Source organism: Cantharellus anzutake, assembly GCF_015039405.1.
Source record: "Cantharellus anzutake strain C23 chromosome Unknown EI90scaffold_8, whole genome shotgun sequence".
Classification (NCBI taxonomy): domain Eukaryota; kingdom Fungi; phylum Basidiomycota; class Agaricomycetes; order Cantharellales; family Hydnaceae; genus Cantharellus; species Cantharellus anzutake.
In genome coordinates this window covers 1,085,643-1,103,756 of record NW_024066958.1, presented here as the reverse complement: position 1 = coordinate 1,103,756, position 18,114 = coordinate 1,085,643, and the positions used below count along the sequence as shown (strand labels likewise).

Genomic DNA, 18,114 nt, shown 5'->3' with positions numbered 1-18,114 from the left:
GATGGCGGTCCTTCCGACTCAACTTTACAAACCCCTCCCTCATTCCATCATTCCTGGCCTCATTGCTTATCATATTATTTCGCTTTTTGCAATGACTAAGCTAAATACTATAAAAACCGGCCACTCCAAAGGGCCCAATTTGCCTCTTCACAACGGCTTTCGCTCACTCGCTCTAGCGTGTTCTCTGTTTGCAAATTCGTTTCTCTTCCGTCTCTGCTTCATTTCACAATGCCATCAGACTCTTCCTCCAGCGGCTCAGGCCTGTCCGCCCTCGCTGTCCGTAACAGCGTAGCTATAAACACGGACGTTTGCCGGCAGCTCGCTCAGGCGCCCTTCGATCTCAAGAACATCTTCCGGACAGAGGGTTTCGATGGAGTGTCTCGCTGGGTCGTTAGGTGAGACGATCATTGTTGATCACTTCTAAGCGTTGCTCACTGACAGCTTGGGGGGCGCTATTGCAGATGGGCTGACTTGTGCGACACTGTTGTACGTTCACGCAATGGTTTTGTTATTCAGGTTTTGGTTCTTACCCCGAATCGCCTCTCTTAACAGCTCCGCGTCCATGCCTTTGGTCTTATGGCGGAGACAACGCGTCAACAAGCTCTCATTGCATGCAACCGATGCCTAGCGATAGGGATCCCCGGTGTTGACGCACTCGATGCTGAAGTGGCTCGCATTCGTGAGGTTCTTGACCCCTACAATGCATTCCCGACAAACACTCTATCAATACCGTGATGTTCATGACTGATCAAGTCTGTGCGGGTGTGCGAAATCCGCTTTTGGAGTTCTGCGGTTTCCTTTCCCCCTTCCAAATCTATTCTCGTAATTCCCTGTGTCCCTGAATCCACTGATTCACCAAGCAGACACTATCCTCGTGCCCCAAACCCTCACCCCCCAATTACGGCGTTTCCCATGACAGTGTATTTCCCATCCTTACCAATCCCTTCTTCCCTAAGTATTCGCCCTTCGACGAACACACTCTCATTCGTCTCAAACTAGTCTACGCTATGTCCCTCGCCCCATCAAGTTTCATAATCATGGAGAGAAGGATTTTCCGCTCGCATCTACATACCATTCCCTCCCCCCCCTCCCCACCCCATCACAATCACAATTTCCATCATGTTTATCAAACGCCCAAGCTCCATAATTGTCTTCGGTAGACGAATGATCGAGTATCAGTTCTCAAGCAGCAGACTTCATAGGATATGGGATTGGACGGTAAAGGAAAGGGAAAAGGTTGAGTCAGAACTATGATGTCGGATTTCTGGTGTATTTCCCCCCTTTTCATGCTTCACTAGATTTCCATACACCTACCTCTATCTACCCATGCTCTCATGACTCGCCTAGCATAGCTCGCTCAATTTGATCTTCCTCTCCTTCCCTTCATATTGTCAGTTCAACATAGGAGATCGCATCCATCCATATCACGGTGTCGAACGACCTCGCCAACGAACGCGGTTGTGGATATGAAAGGTGCTGGACCATCCCTCCCACTGCCGACCCCTCCCCCTTTCTTCTGTCTACTTCCAGCAATTTTGGTGCCTATCCATCTCCCATCTTTTCCTTTTTTCCATGTTCCAGTCTCCAATGTCCTTGTGACTATTCAACTCCTACATGTTCTCGCCCGCCCGAACTACTCAGTTTTTCGAGTCTGTATTTGTCTCCAGCCATCTGTCAACTAGCTGTTACAATATATTCGAGACTTCCACTTATTGAAGCATTCAAATCGCTAGCTGTTCTCCGACGTTGTATTGCATCGCTCAATTCAAAATCTGCACATGTAATGAACCCCCCATGCACACTATCACTAAATTAAATAACATACTCATGGTGAGAATTCAACCATATGCATGGTTTGGTTGTGCGAATTGCGTAGAACTAGTTCCTAGTGTTGCTCGTTGAGAATCATATTTCTGAAACGCCCCTTATCATTCGGGGGTACACGTCAAGACAATGCAACCCAATGAATGGCACCAACGTGTGGTTGCAACGTTTGGTTGTAATTTACCCCAGTGAATGAGACATGACAGAATACGCACACGCCCCTTATGATTCCTTACTTAACCCTTTCCACTTCTGCAAAGTCGTGGCTTTGCTGCAGTTGCACAACTCATTCACTTGTCCCGAGGGATTGGTTTGATCCCCGTTGGACCCCCCCTTTTACTCAATATATGTATATATATATATACATAATTGCAAGCGGGACTTTGCAAAGTCATCATCATGAACCTCTTTTTGGGGGCGGGAGCAATCGGACAGGGTGACGCAATAAATACTCTTCTCAGTACTTACGACCTGTTCTCGTTGTCATCACATCCGATCAGCGCGCGGGCGCTCACGTAGCTAGGCGAATCACAAACTGCCGTTCCCGAGAACAAAGGGAGGGGGGGAGAGGGGATTTTGCACTTGTACGATGCCACGATCTTTGACGTTTTTAGCCTTCAGGATCAACAGTCGAAGGGAATTGCGTACATAGACGCCCGCGGCGTGTGGTTTGATTTGTGTGTGTGTTCAGCTACATATTACAATTTGGAATAGGATAGTTTCAAAGCGATATTGCCAGCTACGCGAGTTGGATTGATGCCGGGTCCGATTGGTAATTAATGGTTATAGTAATGCTGTACTGGCAGGAGCATGGTGGAATTTCCGAGGCGCTGGTAACAAAGGTCCGGTGGCATGGGTTTTGCGGGTGGCTATGCTTGGGACCAACTTAGTACAAGTTGGGACTATCGCTAGTCCGTCCGCCTGACCAACTGGTCCCAGGCAACCCCCGGCAAAGGTTTCAGGCAATGTGGTCGATCTTCACCTGCTAAGTGATACGTATCACTCCCTCCCACCCTCTCCCGCGCAATACAAGGGGCGGGGGGGCGGGAGCGTTGATTCACCTTGTTCCCAAGACTCTTCCTCCAATGTATCAGAAACGTGGCTGATCATGAGGAGCGCAATAGAAAAAAGCCATTTTCCAAGCCAACCAATCAGCTTGACCCATCCCGCGCTTGTTTGATGGGTAATGGAAACAGCAGATTGCTAGGGAACGACTAGCTCTGTGAGACCATGCAATATGCCAAGTTACTGCAGGGCTTCATGTCCTTTGATGCTTACGAGTGTGACATTGCCAGCCGAAGTTGCCTCATTCGGGGGGGTAACGGATGGCCATTTTTATCCGTATTCATCGAGTGAGCACAATTAACTAGGAAGCAGGGTCGGAAGCTGCAGACTTCGACAATTCGTGATGGAGACTGTTTGTTTGTTTGAAAAAGTTCAAATTAGCGAATCCATTTCCTTTCGAAGAGAATACTAGCACGAGTGGTGAAAAATCGTGAAGCTAGAGACGAAGGCATGCCTCCGAGAAGTAACTCTCGTTCTGTGCCTTAGCACAGATACACTAGTGAGGTACTAGTATTTTGCGGCTCGTAAGCCTGTCCATGCGGTTTACGTGAAGGCTCTTATGATGGAAGCAGCCTGAGTTTAGTCAGCTATCATAGCATGCGGCACTCATATATAAGGCGGTTAGCGAGGGTCATTGGCGGAACAGGATATCTGGTGGCTTGATCAACTCCATCAATCCGTTCAGCCACGCGAATCGATCCTTGAGACGAGCAGATGTACCAGTCTCTTGCGAATGAAAAAACGTTGTTGGTGCGAAAAATGTGTTGAGCAGAATCACGTGCATATATTGCTCTGATGCTTTGCGGTTGCACAGCCGCTAGCTTCAATCTTGCCTCCTTAACGATTAGGCTAAATTTTTCGGGGGGGGGGGGGGGAATACTCTGTAATTTGGAATTGCTCAGCCAATGGGGGGCGGACTTGCTTCTCTGGCAGCCCGGGCTCCGCATGATGACTGATTCGGCTAAAGGCAACCGATCGACGAAACGTACGCAGCTTGATCTGCGGTTTATCCTCTCAAATTTGTGATCCTCAATCCCATCTCAAATCCTCGAAGGAAAAGAGCTCGGGAGAAAGAAAAAGCGCCGTTTCCAGAATCGGAATTTATTTTGGAGCTCGCGTCCTGTCACCGCGGCTCTTGGATCTTGTAGCTTTTGCTTCCCGATGCGGATGGCTTTACCACTCCGCTCCGTATACCACATCAGCGCTTCTGCATCTCCAATTCCAATAGGGTTGCAACCGGCAGACGCCGTTCAGAGTTCAGGGGCCTGTCAGCCCCCACCCCACCACACCACACGCGGTTTTGCTGCGGTGCCCGCTCGTCAATTAGATAACTGTACGGGCTCCCCTCTTTTCATGTCCGCCGTGAAAATTGAGGAAGGCAGCAAGCTCCACACAGTAAAGAAGGAAAACATTTGACGGCAAGCAATTTGTTGTGCATGGTTTTTTTTTGCTCTGAACAGCCTGTTCCTCCCTCGGAGGTTCGAATAGATGCCTTCTGTCTCGTGTTGTCGCCCATGTATGGGAAGGATTCAATGCGTACGTTGCTGGGGTATCATCGTCAAATTGGAATGATTATAGCCCTTTAATGGCACGGCGATGGATACCACACTTCGCAATGAAGCCCCTTTTTCGAGCCCAGCCCTTGTCCCTTCAGATCAGCTGACATGACCTCCCTCTTGTGAAATCCCAAAGTTGTCGATGATATCAATTTACTTGGGCCATATACATACCTATTAAGGTGTTTTTGTTCCAAGTTCTCGTGGCATCATTTCCTGCCCTGTTCTCAGTCGCAATCCACACGTGTCCTTGCATTCATGCGTAACCCATCAACACCACTTTTCACCCACAGAGGACGGCAATAGTAAGTCACTTGTATGGGACCAGCCACTAGTGCAAATACATTATTGGTGCGTGCCCTAATGTACACGTTGGGGGCCATGGAATTGGGTTTGATGACGGCTGGGCCGGTTCCGCGCTCCGTAGGATTGCGCCGCTTTTTGATGCACCGGACAGGTGCCCCTGCACGGTAATTCGGCTCAGGCATATTAAGATACAATGCTTTGCACTTTTTTTTTTTTTTTTTTCGTGCCAATGCATCTCGTTCAATTCCGTATATTACAATGAGCTCATTCCCGCGTGTGATTAATTTTACTCTCACAATACACTCCCTATAATATAAAGCACCTAGGCACGGCAGGCAGGATGAAAACCCATGCCCGCGTCAAAATTAAGGTCACATATGCATGCCGCAAAAAGGCTGGGAAGCGGATCAATGCGAAATCTTCTATACTCGCGCGCTCAAGTCATCAGGGCTCTCAATTCATTCGACTTGAATTTTGGCTGGTTCGAAAATTTCCAACCATGTTCCTTGTCATTGTTGTGCATGCATGTACCACCTTGCAACAGAGGATACTCCGAGGCCATACTACTAGTCATCGTGGCACGTCTTCACACCGATGGAGACAACCCTTTTACTCGAGCTCAGTCCTCAGATCTTGGAAATAGTAAAAGGCAAACGTGTACCCGTTCGAGCCCGATAAGAGTGGCTAATCATGCATGACCGCGGAGAACTGCATTTCGTGATCCTTCTGCAAGCGGCCTGGCTTCATGATGGGCATAACAATAATGAAGGAAAGTCACAAGGGGCCCGAATCAATCGTCATCGTGTCAAGTATTCAGATCAGATACTGATTCTAATCCTGAGCTTGGAGCAGCGAAATGCAATGGGGGGCAGCTTCTTTTTCTCAGGGGAGGTTAGTCACTGCTGAGTTCACACAGAATACGTACCACTTTCCACGATGGTTAACCCCGAAGCGAAATTGAACCAGCTCTGGATCAATGCGTGCCAGGATCTTTGAATAAGTGGTATCTTCTTCGCATGCCAAGGGGAGGGGGGGTGGATTCGTAATTTTCCTTCCGAATTACACGAAAAACGATCCGGATAACAGTCGGGATATGTTCGGGGAAGGGCGTGTTACAAATGTTCTCTTTTAGCAATGATTGGCATGTGAGTTTATTTAGAATGTTCAACGGGACGTCCCTTTGTACTACTACCAGACACGGGCAGCATGCAAGTAATGATTTCCCGCGCCAATATAGAGAACAACTGCATGAAGAAGGTTTCGGCCTCGTGGTCTGTCAGCAAGGCAACCATCCCGGCCAATTCATGGCGTGCGTTCCATGCAAAATGCCTGTCAGAATAGCGGGAACACCCGAATCGGCTGCAAAGGCCATCACATCCACATCTGAGTGGCGGAGTTCCATCCTGAATGTTTAGCCCGGGGTATCTTATTGCAATGAACGCGGCCCGTTTCCTGCATCCATTTTCCACACGAATACGCGAGGAAATCCGCGGGCACAGCAGTCTCCACTCCTGGGTGCAAGAAGTGTGCACAAGGCACATCATGCGAATCACCACCTGGTTGAGCGTGCGCCTTGGCCATAGCACAGTAAAGCTGGCAAACTCTGGAATGATTTTTTTATCTATCCAGCCGCAATAGTGATTCTTGTGAGGAAGTGCGGATATTCGAACGCTGGGCCAGAGCAGCGACGGGGGTTGTAGGCAGACCGGAAAAATGCATTTGTTTCCACCTAAAATCCGGGAATTCGAGTCCACGAGAAATTTGAATAAAGAATAAAAAAAGGAGAAAATCCTTGCGGCTAACAGCACAGATTGAACGACAGCGTCTGATTGGAGGAACAACAAATGAACGGGAGTCATGAATGCATGTAAAAAGTGGATGAGCAGGGTGGGAGATATCGACTGGAAAGGTAGTCGCAAACTAGCCGGAACGGCATTGCAGGGAGAATGATAGGACAAATCGAAATGATTGAAAAAAGAGTGGGTCCGGATGCAGATAGAATGGGGTCTGACCATCCTATGTGAGGAATGGTAAAGTGTAAAATGGCTAAGTCCGAGAATGCATCACGAAACATGAATACTTTGGTCGGGTGGTTGGTAACTAGGTATAACTGTTGCGTACAATTAGTTGCAGTGTCGATTAGGGACGCCCGCGTGCCTTAACCTTGCTCGAATTGAGTTAGAACTACATGTCGAATCCGCAAAACGAAGCGTACCTAATGTCTAGGGTTGATGCGCGGATGATTGGTTGCTCCATTGCGGGGAGGACGCAGGGTAAGGGGGTTGTGGGAACTGTGCAATGGGGTATGACGCTCGGGATGAAAATTGTACGTATGTGCCAGGTCTCGCAGGGACATTTGCTCTGGTGCCGTGATGAGATGGATATGAATGTAAATTGGGGGGATGTTGTTGTGACGTAGACGGTAGATGGGTTGCACTTGAGGAAGGTGTATAGGCGAGCATATGGGCATACTGGTAAGGAGAGGATGCAGGATGAGACGTCGGACTTGTTTGATACGCTTGCAAGGCGGAAGGGTGGGGGCACGGTGATGCAGATGGGGAGGGTGTATACTGTAAATGGGTATAATAGGTGGCCGAGCCCTGAGCCTGAGAGAGGGCATGAGAATAGTAAGGAGAGTGTGTGTAGTATCCATGGGTACTGGCGACGGGCATTGTATTAGAACGTTCGGGAGGATGTGGGGGAGCCGTAGCATAGTGTTTTGCCGCAGGTATAGGGGCTAATGGAGCCTGGAGCCTGAATGAAGTATGCGAGCTGCCCACCCTATCCACAGAGGTCCCTTTGGCGAGCCCAGTCGCAGAGTTATCCGTCGCTTTCTGGCCATTCGTGGGGATAACAGCCAAGTGCAACTGCAGGCGCCTATCTTCCTCATTCGCCACATCTGTCACAGACCAGCTCTGGCCTTTCTTGGCACGCTGCTGATCCCAGTCATTGCTCGCCTTAATTTCAATACCCCGGAGAGGCCGCGTGACGTCCTCAGAAGATGCTGACGCATGATGGTATCCTCGCCGTGACGTTCGTGATCTTATGGGCTCGGAAGACGATGGCTTTGACAAAGGAGTGGAAGGTGGTCTAGAGGAGGGTGATACAAGGGAAAGCGATGCTTTGGGCTGAGATTCATGCGAGATCCGCTGTATAGACGTAGGACTGATCGAAAACTTGTCCAAAGTAGGAGAGGGGCTGGAGCCCCGAGACGAGGGCGTGTTCGCACGTCGAGCCACAGAAGGTCGTCTGGCTGTAGGCGGGCGAGTGTCGCGGGGCGCGGAAAGCTTTGGAGGCGGCGTGGGAGGTACAGTGGGAGGCACGCGCGATGAGGAAGTGACGAGAGAATCAGCGCTTAAGCTACGACGGATTTTGATGATTTGACGCGTGATAGACTTCTTGTGCGTTGGACTACCACTTGATGAACTTTCCATCATTGCCCTGACAGCGTCTCGTAGCTTTTCCTGATCTGAGGTCGCACGGCTTCGGCTCCGGCTGCTTGATCGGTGGCGCTTAGACGGTTCGGGCACCACTTCCCATTCCTTACCCAATGCAGATATAGTCTCAATCGATGGCTGCTTCCTCCTTGTAGGTCTTGACCTTGTCACGCCCGAAATAGGCGGCGTTGACTGATCGGAGCTCCATCCCGAAGACTGCACTGCTGGGAACGCCCTGGTTGGATGCTTCCCCTGGGGAGTGGAAGACGATTCCGCGGCACTGGACTCGCCCTGGTCGCGAGATGGCCGCTCATGGATAGCGAGAGGCGAAGTCTGTGCTTCCGAACCAGCATTGACATTACCTCTGTCATCAGGATTTTTCCGTTCCTTGTCCGAACTACGTGACGGTCGCGTTTTAGTGGGCGACTGAGCCACTGCCCGTTCACGAGCACGTTGCCTCTCTTCACGTTCCTTCTCCCTCTCCTCTCTACGTCGACGGCGAGCTTCCTTTTTATCATCTTCGGCTCTATCATGGGATGATGGCAATGGGACTGGGTCGTCGGACTGTCCATTATTTCCCCCGCGGGAATGACTCTGGCCCGCCGAACTACTTGCGTCTCCACGTTTTCGCTCCCGTTTGGAAGGTGATGGGGCCGTGCTCCCAGAGATTTCATCGTCGGTAGCAAGGGATTGGTGCTTCGTGGTTGTCTTCTCACTGTCCCCTTTGAGTTTGCCCTCGCCATCGTGTTTGAACAATGATGCAGAAATGCCTTTTGACGATTCGAGCTCCAGGCCCCGAGAACGACGTTCCGTGTAGCTCCGTCCGTCTGAATCTTTGTCACGACGATTGTCCTGTTCGTGGTCAATGGAACGTTTGTGGTGTGAGCCCTCGGACTCATAACGACTATCACGACTCCTGGAATGCCTTCTTCTGTCGTTTCGTCTGTAATCGCCCTCAGCACGCTCCCTGTCAGGTTCCCCATCAGATTTTAATGGGACCGTGGTTCTAGATACAAATTGGCGATAATGGTGAGGTGTCGGCTCGTGGTGTGGGGCGCTATCTGATGAGCCCCTTGAGGCACGCCAAGTATCTGTCTCCTCATCGCGGATGCGCTCTAAGCGGCCCTTACTGTCGCGGGTGTAGCGAGGGCGTGACACTGCAGGCACGACACCCGAATCTTGTTCGTGGCCGAAGATAGACAAATGGGAGAGCGATGGCTCCGCTTGCGTTGAGTTCAAGTCCTTGGCCTTAGGCACGTCAGGGTTATCGAGGAGCTCGGCAGGTCTTGGCGGAGTTGGCGTCCTTGGAACTAGGATATCTGGATTTGCAACAGTCAGTGCCATCAATGGTAGTGGGGAGCTTGGAGGGGATGGAGGGTCTTCAAGTAAGGTCGAAACGACCTTTGGTGTAGAGAGATGATATGGAAGTTCAGATGATGGCGAAGGAGGTGGAGAAGGGAGCGTCGATCCAACGTTTTGGTTCATATTTGAAGAGTCCTCTGGTATTGGGGCCACGGGTTGCTTAACCAGAGATGACTGAGATGGTCGGGGGAATTCGAACGATGCACCGCGAGAATCAGTCGATATTCGCTGCATGCCAGGTATCTCTCTACTCTCGGTCAGTGGAGTTGGGGAAGATCTACCCATCATGCTAAATTTCTTCACAAGCCGCCCAAGAAAACTTCCACGTTTTTCCGACTTTTCGCTTGATTGAGGATTTAGCGAATTTTTTGCTACGGGCGGTTTCAGAGGGGTGGGGCCAGATATTGCCGCGGGTGCCTTCGTAGGCGATGTCTCTCGAGGGGGGCCCGATGTTGACGCTCTTCGTGATCGGTGTGAGTTGGGTCTTGCTCGGCTGCTTTGGGACCCGTAAGCGGTCGCCGATACGGATCTCCGCCTGTTAGGTTTCCCAGGCTGTAGTTCCGACCCACCTTGGGCTTTGGAAGACCACTGAGGCGATGTACCAAACATTGCAAACAGCCTGTTTTCGGGACGTTTGACTGAGCCCTTCTTCGACAACTTGGCCGAGTTGGTATTAGGCTCATTCCGCAGCGTCGAAGGTGAAGATCGAGCAGGAGATAAGGTGGGCTCGATCGAATGCTTTAGAGGAGATGATGAACGAGACTTAAAGCCCTGATCAGGAGGTTCTAGCGGCAAGTCAGGATCATCATCATGAAGGCTCGTTGTCGAGGTGCCGATGAGTACAGGGGGATGGTGGGCAGAACTGCTGGGCGGTAGAGTCGAAGGAAGAGAGGATGACGTCCCTCGCTCCATAGATGACCTGCCGAAATTGTCTACCGAAGTGGATTGTGACAACGGGGAAGGTGCAAAGCGAGTGTGTGAAGAGCTCCGGGATCTTGGGTGGACACGGTTGGGAGACAAGGAACTCGAAGAGGATGAAGAGGGTGCATAGAGTGGGTTCTTGGAAATGTAAGGTTAACACCAATCAATCATGGCATGTATCTCGAAGAGCGGCAACGCACAAATTCAACAATCTCACTCCCCTCAATCGCGCCGGCATAAGTGCCAACGCCTGGTCCAATTGCCATGCTTTTTGGCCGCGGAGCAGCCCTACGACCGATGTCATAGGGACTGGTATGGTGCCATCGGGTACCATTGGGATCCGAAACGTCCAGAGAATCCACGTCATCCATATAACCTCTCAGCAGGCTCTGCTGGGACTCAAACCTATGAGATGAAACTTGGCTAGTGGTTTGTGCGGAAGAGGTTCCTAAGGTGGGAGGAAAGGATGTTCGCGGCGCTGCATTGGGAGGAGGTTTGAGGTGGTAATTGATATAATAAGGTGGACCAGTGGGCTCATGTATGTGATATCGTGGATGGGAAATGGCAGCGGAGGCATTCCAATCTCCAACTACAGGCCTCGGAGACGCCCAAGATGGAACGCGTTGCATGGTGCGGGCTGATTGTGAATCTGAAGATGGCTCCTCAATCCACATCTGAGGGGTCGCTGAAACAGGCGATGATGGCGTCGATGTCGAAAGTTGTGGCGCATGAGGTTCTGTGCGAGGCTCCCTAGGCTCAGCAAGAGCGTCTGCCGAGACAGAAGTTGGGATTCCCATCTTGCGAGGCCCGTTAACGGGCATCGGTCTGGGCCCGCCCTTAGCGAGCTTCCCAGCCGTCGGATGTGATTTGTCCTTCCCTCTGAACCAGCCTAACGGACCTTTGGACACTCGCCGTTGAACATCGGCGCTCATTATATGCCGTAAATTCACAACGTGATGTTGTGTTGATACAGCCTTTGGCAGATTAAATAGAGGGTCAGGTCTTGTTCCTCTCTCTGAGATAGAGCGTGTTACCTATGTGATGATCAAGAAACGAACGTGTTTGTTGGTCGGAAATGCAGAGCAGTGGGGGCGCGAAAAGTGAACGACCACTGTGGTTAATTCAAAGGGGTTTGCCGTGCACTGCCACCCACCAAATCCACAAGCGCCAAAGAAACATCCACCGAAAGGGTAGCTTTATATGAGGTCCCCAATACGTATAGGCGTTAGATGTGAGCACAAGCCCGAGAGCAAGCGTAAACGCAAATGCACCCTGGAGCCGAAGTTTTGGTGGCAGCCCGATGCCCCCAATGCTAGTGGTCAGCGAGCCACTTGGTGCCCCATTGTCGACGTGGTGGGATCAAGGCACACAGGTTTTGGGCTTTGCCAAATATTCTGCGTGGCGCATGTCGCGGATTACCTGTTTGCTAAGATGTGTATGGACGCGGCGCCCTCACTTGCCAAGGGACACGATATCCAATGAACTATTGTGTCCAGTCCTTGTTGTACCGCTGATAGCAAGAGCTTGATGCAATGAATGCGATTCATTCTCTTCGCCACAATTGGTGTTACATAAACAGTGGGATCGCGAGGACACTACTCTGGCGAATCAACATTCAACGAATCATGGAGGCGTCCGTGATTACGAGATCTGAATCGAGGTGTGAATTGGATCATCTTGATATGAGCCGGGTAGACTTCGAAGAAAAACGCGCCACAGTGTGACATTGGAGGAACACTCAGCACTGCTGAGTGCTTCTACGAACAAGGAGAGGGCTAATTGTAGGAACAGGCAATCTCGGGGGTACGATACGAGTGGAAACCTAATACTAACAAGAGCAACGTGGGGAGAAAGCCAAATTCTTGCCAGACTGGCGCAAATATCTCATGCCATGGTTATTTTCCATAGTGGCGCATTTGTATAATAATTTTAGTAAGAACAGCCCTATCATTGTGTTGTACTAAAGAGGGTTTGGTTGGGATTATGGTTGTTTGTCAGGTATAGTGTAAGGCTGGACGCAAACATGAATGACAGCTACAGAATAGCGCAATTGTGGGCGTACTTATAGGGTGGCTGGTCGTCGAACTGTGCTGAATTATGGATATTCTCCCGATGGTGACGGAAGGGGGAACTTCGGCACAGGGTAATCTTCGTTTCCAGTTTCATTGAGGAACTGGACGCAACTAGATTAGTAAGAAGGAAGCGAACCTAGGCTGGACTCACCTCGCGTAGTCGAGAAATCTGACCCGACTTATAAATGTTCAGTGCTGTATTGTCGGATGAGCAAGAAGTCGACTTACTAGATATATGATTATAAGCTGCATTTTTACATCCAAGTTCATCTTGAGAATTTCTCGGCAAGTTTCCAGGGCACAGTCTCGTGTAGCTGAAGCCATCCCTCCAGTGCGGCCAAGAGCTTTAACTTCATCAACGAGCTCGCTGAACTCCGCGCACCAACCCAAAACCCCAAGCTGCAAAGATTGAGTATCCATTCTTGAAGTGTGCTTAGAACAGCTATATTTACCTGCCCAAACTGACAGAACCTCTCATAAAGGACATCGGGAGCTGCTGTCAACGCCTTGATGAGTTCGTCGTTCCTCGCAATGGCGGCAGGACCACCACTGAACGGAATCTTTGGAGATGGTGGCGTCGGCGGAGCAACCTGCGCAGGACCAAGTCACTAATATGGAATTTTTTGTTGTGCAACATCAGGTACCTCTCGTGGTGGGGGACGATTCTGGAGCCTGGAGGGGATCATCAGATTGGGTGACCCTAGATGCAGATGATGGCCGTGTTAACGCACCACTGGAATCCCGAGTATTCTAACGCCATTCCTCTCCCACCATCAAGGGTGCTATACTGGGCAACCTCGTTAAGCTCTTCCGACATAATGGCTTCTTCGTCAACTTCAATTATTGTTTCAACCTGCCGACGGTATCTTCGTTTTCTGACAGTCCGATGCGCCGCAGGCCGAGATGGAGTGCTCGCGACGGAATAAACTGGAGGTCGATCTACGCGACGTAGAGCCGCAGAAGTGTACGAGGGCTTGTAATGAGATGATTTCTTCCTGGCTGAAAGATAGATTGGTGGCGCTTGTGGTAAGGGTTCGGGCTCCTTCGCGTGGCTACAAAACAATATCTTGATCCACTTGGTCAAGGCCGTGATCACGTTTTCCCTCTATCCGTCGGTGCAAGAAGAGTAAGCGATGATGGGCGACAACGACGTGACGACATCACTCGGCTAGCATCTCAGCATGTGCAAAGGAAACGTAATTTACCTTCTCAAACGGACTCGCACCAGTTCACGATCCCAAAAGTGAAGAGATATCAGCTTGTCAATCGTTAAATCAGTTGGCGCCCGCCAGCGTTGATTTATGATGGACTAGCTGCGCTTGAGTCAAGGGCCAAATTCCAGGGAAAAGGATGCAAATTAGACTCTGAGTCCTGAATCTCGTTCTGGAAGAACACGTTCCTTCGGCGCCGTATGCATGTGCGGATTGACGACCGTTCGCGAATTTCCGATCCCACATGAATCTGAATGGACATTAATTATTTAGGTACTTTATGCAGAACGAAATCTTTCGGCTTGCTCTTACCATTTGGACTCAAAAATGTGCGTGAAGCACTCAGGGTAATGAGAAAGATCGTTAAGCATTCGAATTGCCCTAGGCAACCCGTCAGTTTCGACCCCTTCAACTGCACGTCCCCGAATCGGGACTTGTTGTGTTTTGTTTGTGCTTTCACGTTGTAAACAGAAGACCTCTCGATGCTTGGGGGGCTGGACGAGGAATCGTGCTCCTCCAATGGCTCGGGCTTCAAACCCCCAATTTCTCCTCAGACTTTTTGTGAGGACGATACAATGTATGGCGTTTTTATCGGCCCTTTTACAGAAAACGAGGAGGCTCCACGAAGGTCACTCCATCATGCCCTATCGAGAGACGATGATACCCATGACAGTCAAGAAATGCCACCAAACGCATTAGGACTATCTCCAAACCCAGTCGAAGCAACTGGTGCCAGTGATACTCTTACGGATGAAGATGGCGCGGCTTCCGACGCATCCTCACGCGACCTCGATGGACCCGAACCGGGGGAGGACAGCGACAGCGCGATGTACATTATACCTGTCAGATCTCTTAGGCCCCGTAAGCGGGTGACGCTTTCACCCATGAAGAGTCGTAGGATTAGAGTCAAGCTCCCAGCCAGGAGTTCCTTGCCGCACTTCACTGCATGCTCATCGATTCATTCCACGCCTTCGACTCCAGCACGAAGCAATTATACCCACCCCCCAGAAGTCCTCCCTAATTCTGATACCACTTATCCTCAACCCTTGGGGATTGTTTCGAGTGGTCCCATCGTTTCTACTGATGATCCCTTTGGAGAACACGACAGGCGTAGTATCCCACCCTTGATAGAGAAATGCACAATCGAGATTCCCTTAAGTTCCACCCTATTGGATAGTGGCACCGGTGCCGGACTATCGTCAACTTCTGGAGTATCAGGTTCACTGAACCATCAAGGGCAGGGCGGCAGGGTCGTCAGCGAGTCAGCCTCCGCAATGCATCCAATGATGTGCAACAACGGATTGCTAGTGCAGGAGCAATGCGGTGAGGGGATCTTTATTTCGTGGCGACCCAGGGCTAACTGTTGACGCAAGTCACATCCTCATTCCCGGATTGTGAGAATAAGCATACTATTGATTTAGAAGCCACATTAGAGGGCGTTCCTCCGAACAGTGCTCTTTGTGAGGGACTACCCCCAAACGAGGAGGTTGATGGAAATGATTTGTCCAATGTAGATGAGGGGACCCTGGATGCCAGTACGTTATCCTACACCCCTTCAGTGGCCGCCATTTCATTTGTTTCCCCCTTCGCTAGGACCCTGCCCATGTAGCTGTTCAGCAATGCGACCAGAAGGACAGCCATTGCAGGAGAAGCCGGACGAAGCGCTGGAACTACCCGCCAGTAAGAAGGCTTGCAAGCCCCAACAAACGTCACCTGCGACAGGATGGTTGTCAACTCCGATACCCCTTGAAGATGTCTCGATGCCACCTCGCAAGCCTCTTTTCAACCCATTTCTTGTCTCAGTGTCGCCCGTCCGATCGCCTCGTAAACCAAACGTCCCCACCCCCTCTCACCCTCGCCCGGTCCAGATCTCCAATCCATTCCTTCCAGCTACCCCCGTTTCCCATGGGCCGACGTCGACACGTGGGTCTTCGCTTACGCTGTCTATGGTTCCGCAGCCATCGCCACACATATCTGGAAATTCCATCCCATCGAGGTCGAAAAGGAGGCTAGAAAGCGAGCCCGAGTCGTGCAGTTACAACGGATCTCATGTGTGCAAAAAGTTGAAACCGAATCAAAGTTACGCGTCGTCACAGGCTCCAGACCCATCCCTGGAGCCAACAGTCCATGGTTCCCCTCCCGACACCCTTACACTAGCCCTCATGCAGTTTGATGCCAAGCGGCGTGCGGAAGGAAGCAAAACGCACCGTGCCTCATTATCAGACTCTCCGGTGCGAAGTATGCCGGCTACATCCAATGTACGGGCAGTTTTGAGCAGTCCACGACGTAACTCGGACAAAGCTTCAAGCATCCCAACGCTGGAATCTACCAAGGCCGGACGTAGATTCAAGGGGATTTCCCCTTCTAGATTGGTACGAACTGGAGTGCGGCCCAACCCACTCTACTTTGCTTCACCTGAGATATCAAGGGCCACTGCACCGCCAACCGCAACATCCTCCACACAATCCACTCTTCAATGCGTCAAATCGTCATCGAAAAACCCAACCGCTTGCTTTCCTCCATCTTCTCCCGATCGTGGTTTATCAATTCCGAGCAGCCCGTCACCGAACCGTCGTGCGAAACCCCAGCTCCCGATCATATCCCCTTCCAAACCACTCCGATTCAGTGGGTTGCAAAGCTCATTAACTCGATCAAAGGACACGATGCTACTTTCGAGTGACCCTCGCACGAATGAGAATCATCATGAAGATAGAATGCTCATTAGCATGCCGGAAAATCCACGAAAACCTGTGATAACAAGGCTGGCCAGCCCCCGACGTCAAATTCGTCCTACTGCGCGTCCTTCTGGCATCCCAATGCCGAGATATACCTTCGAGTCTAGGTTGCCCCGGGTCAGGAGCACTTCAAAACTGCATTCTTCTAAGGGCTTCCCCCGCAACACTTCCGAAAGTCGTTCCACCCCAACACCGACCATGAATGTTTTCACGGCACATGCAGTGTCTGCCGCTGAGCATCCCAAGGTTCCCGCTACAGATCTTGATTACGAGGAATATATTTAATGACTTTTCTTAGGACAATAATGCTGATTCTGAGAAATGGGTATCCGATGAGCCTCGCAGTCCTTTGCGTAGCAAATCCCAGCAAGATCCTTCAATTGGGGAAGCCTCACACTCTATTTATGCAGGGATGGAACAAATGGATGTTGATCCATCCCCAGAACCTATCACCGACCGGTCAAGCTCCGTGGACCCACTCAATATGTCACCAGTTTCAAACAGTCCGCGAAGATTCTCAAGGAGACTATCTGGACAGTCTGCGATGTCCGCTAGTGACGCTGAGGCTGTCAAGCCTTTGCGCAAGTGCAAACCTGGACCCAGCTCTCAAGGAAGAGATCGTCGAAACATCCATACAATCTCGCCAGCTGCACTGAGGGATTTGACGACGAGGAACACGCGAAAAAACGATGGTTATAACTTTAGTGTTCTCAACACTAGAGTTTTATTCAAGGAAGGGCCTCGCCCACCCAGCCCTGCCTCTAAAATTAGGACGGTGCAAACAGAGGCAGCAGAACAAGCACGTAATGCTCGAGCGAGAAAACGTGAACTCATTCGTGGCGGAACTATAAACGGAAGCGATTGTTTATCGTCCAACTCGGCTATCACGCCAGAAACTCCTCGACCGGCGAAACATCCCCGAGCACCTGGTGATGATGATGATTATCACACACCGAAGAAATTTAAACTTGCGGTTGGGAATGACGCCATCATGTCCGAGCCTGATGATGGGGATGGACGGAGAGGGACCCCCTGTGAACGGGATGAATCATCTGAGGGTACTGTTCCTGATCATCAAAAGAGGAAGTTCGTTCGCTGGGACACATTGCTTGCGAATGACGCAGAAACCCCACGACCACTCTCGATGGAAAGTAGACGGCCCGAAGGTCAATACCGAGGCGCGTTGAAAACTTCTAGGGTGGGTAGCTGCGACTCTATATTCTGTGATTTTGCGCTGACTGTCACGTAGATTCCCGAACTGGACGGTTTCGGGAACAAACTGGATACTGCACAACCTTTGCAGAGTGTGCTCAAGAAAGAGCGGATAACAGTTCTCAAAGTTGTATACGAAAATGATGATGAGCTCCTTGCTCAACCAATCGTTAAGAAGGCCCTGAAGGCGGTTAAGGGCGGTCCCTCCCCTTAACACTCTTCTATCTATATATTGTTTAATCATTGGTTTTGTGTGATCTGAGAATACATGTTCGGCCGGGACGGTTTCGCTCTCGGAAACAATTCGTGGGGCTTATGAGATTAAAACATGATTTATTTATGACGCTGCCTGAAGCAGCAGATCCCGCTACCCTCTCGCCTTGCATGCTTGTTCACCATCAGCGTTGCCATTG

General features: G+C 50.6%; 5 protein-coding genes across 5 annotated transcripts; 2 read left to right on the top strand and 3 right to left on the bottom strand.

Annotated features, from left to right (window-relative positions):
• Window positions 1-228: 228 nt before the first annotated feature.
• EI90DRAFT_3013415 (uncharacterized protein) lies at window positions 229-735 on the top strand (the record flags this gene model as incomplete). The annotated part of the gene is made up of 3 exons (XM_039056663.1): window positions 229-395; window positions 462-486; window positions 553-735. The coding sequence occupies 3 exons, from the start codon at window positions 229-231 to the stop codon at window positions 733-735; spliced, it is 375 nt and encodes a 124-aa protein (XP_038920361.1).
• A 4,940-nt stretch (window positions 736-5,675) lies between these two features.
• On the bottom strand, window positions 5,676-7,030 carry EI90DRAFT_2541022 (uncharacterized protein). The gene is made up of 2 exons (XM_039053209.1): window positions 6,967-7,030; window positions 5,676-6,908 (listed from the first exon to the last, which is right to left on the bottom strand). The coding sequence occupies exon 2, from the start codon at window positions 6,764-6,766 to the stop codon at window positions 5,903-5,905; it is 864 nt and encodes a 287-aa protein (XP_038920360.1). The 5' UTR covers window positions 6,767-6,908; window positions 6,967-7,030; the 3' UTR covers window positions 5,676-5,902.
• Window positions 6,544-11,619, bottom strand: EI90DRAFT_2540822 (uncharacterized protein). Its single transcript, XM_039053207.1, has 4 exons — window positions 11,506-11,619; window positions 10,672-11,445; window positions 6,967-10,609; window positions 6,544-6,914 (listed from the first exon to the last, which is right to left on the bottom strand). The coding sequence occupies exons 2-3, from the start codon at window positions 11,401-11,403 to the stop codon at window positions 6,974-6,976; spliced, it is 4,368 nt and encodes a 1,455-aa protein (XP_038920359.1). The 5' UTR covers window positions 11,404-11,445; window positions 11,506-11,619; the 3' UTR covers window positions 6,544-6,914; window positions 6,967-6,973.
• Window positions 11,620-12,566: 947 nt separating this feature from the next.
• On the bottom strand, window positions 12,567-13,360 carry EI90DRAFT_3118552 (uncharacterized protein; the record flags this gene model as incomplete). Its single annotated transcript, XM_039063114.1, has 6 exons — window positions 12,567-12,644; window positions 12,695-12,721; window positions 12,772-12,942; window positions 12,996-13,133; window positions 13,188-13,215; window positions 13,275-13,360. 6 exons carry the CDS (start codon window positions 13,358-13,360, stop codon window positions 12,567-12,569), a joined length of 528 nt encoding a protein of 175 aa, XP_038920358.1.
• Window positions 13,361-14,236: 876 nt separating this feature from the next.
• On the top strand, window positions 14,237-17,915 carry EI90DRAFT_3118551 (uncharacterized protein; the record flags this gene model as incomplete). Its single annotated transcript, XM_039063113.1, has 5 exons — window positions 14,237-15,077; window positions 15,128-15,289; window positions 15,372-16,735; window positions 16,788-17,687; window positions 17,739-17,915. The coding sequence occupies 5 exons, from the start codon at window positions 14,237-14,239 to the stop codon at window positions 17,913-17,915; spliced, it is 3,444 nt and encodes a 1,147-aa protein (XP_038920357.1).
• Between the last annotated feature and the right edge of the window lie 199 nt (window positions 17,916-18,114).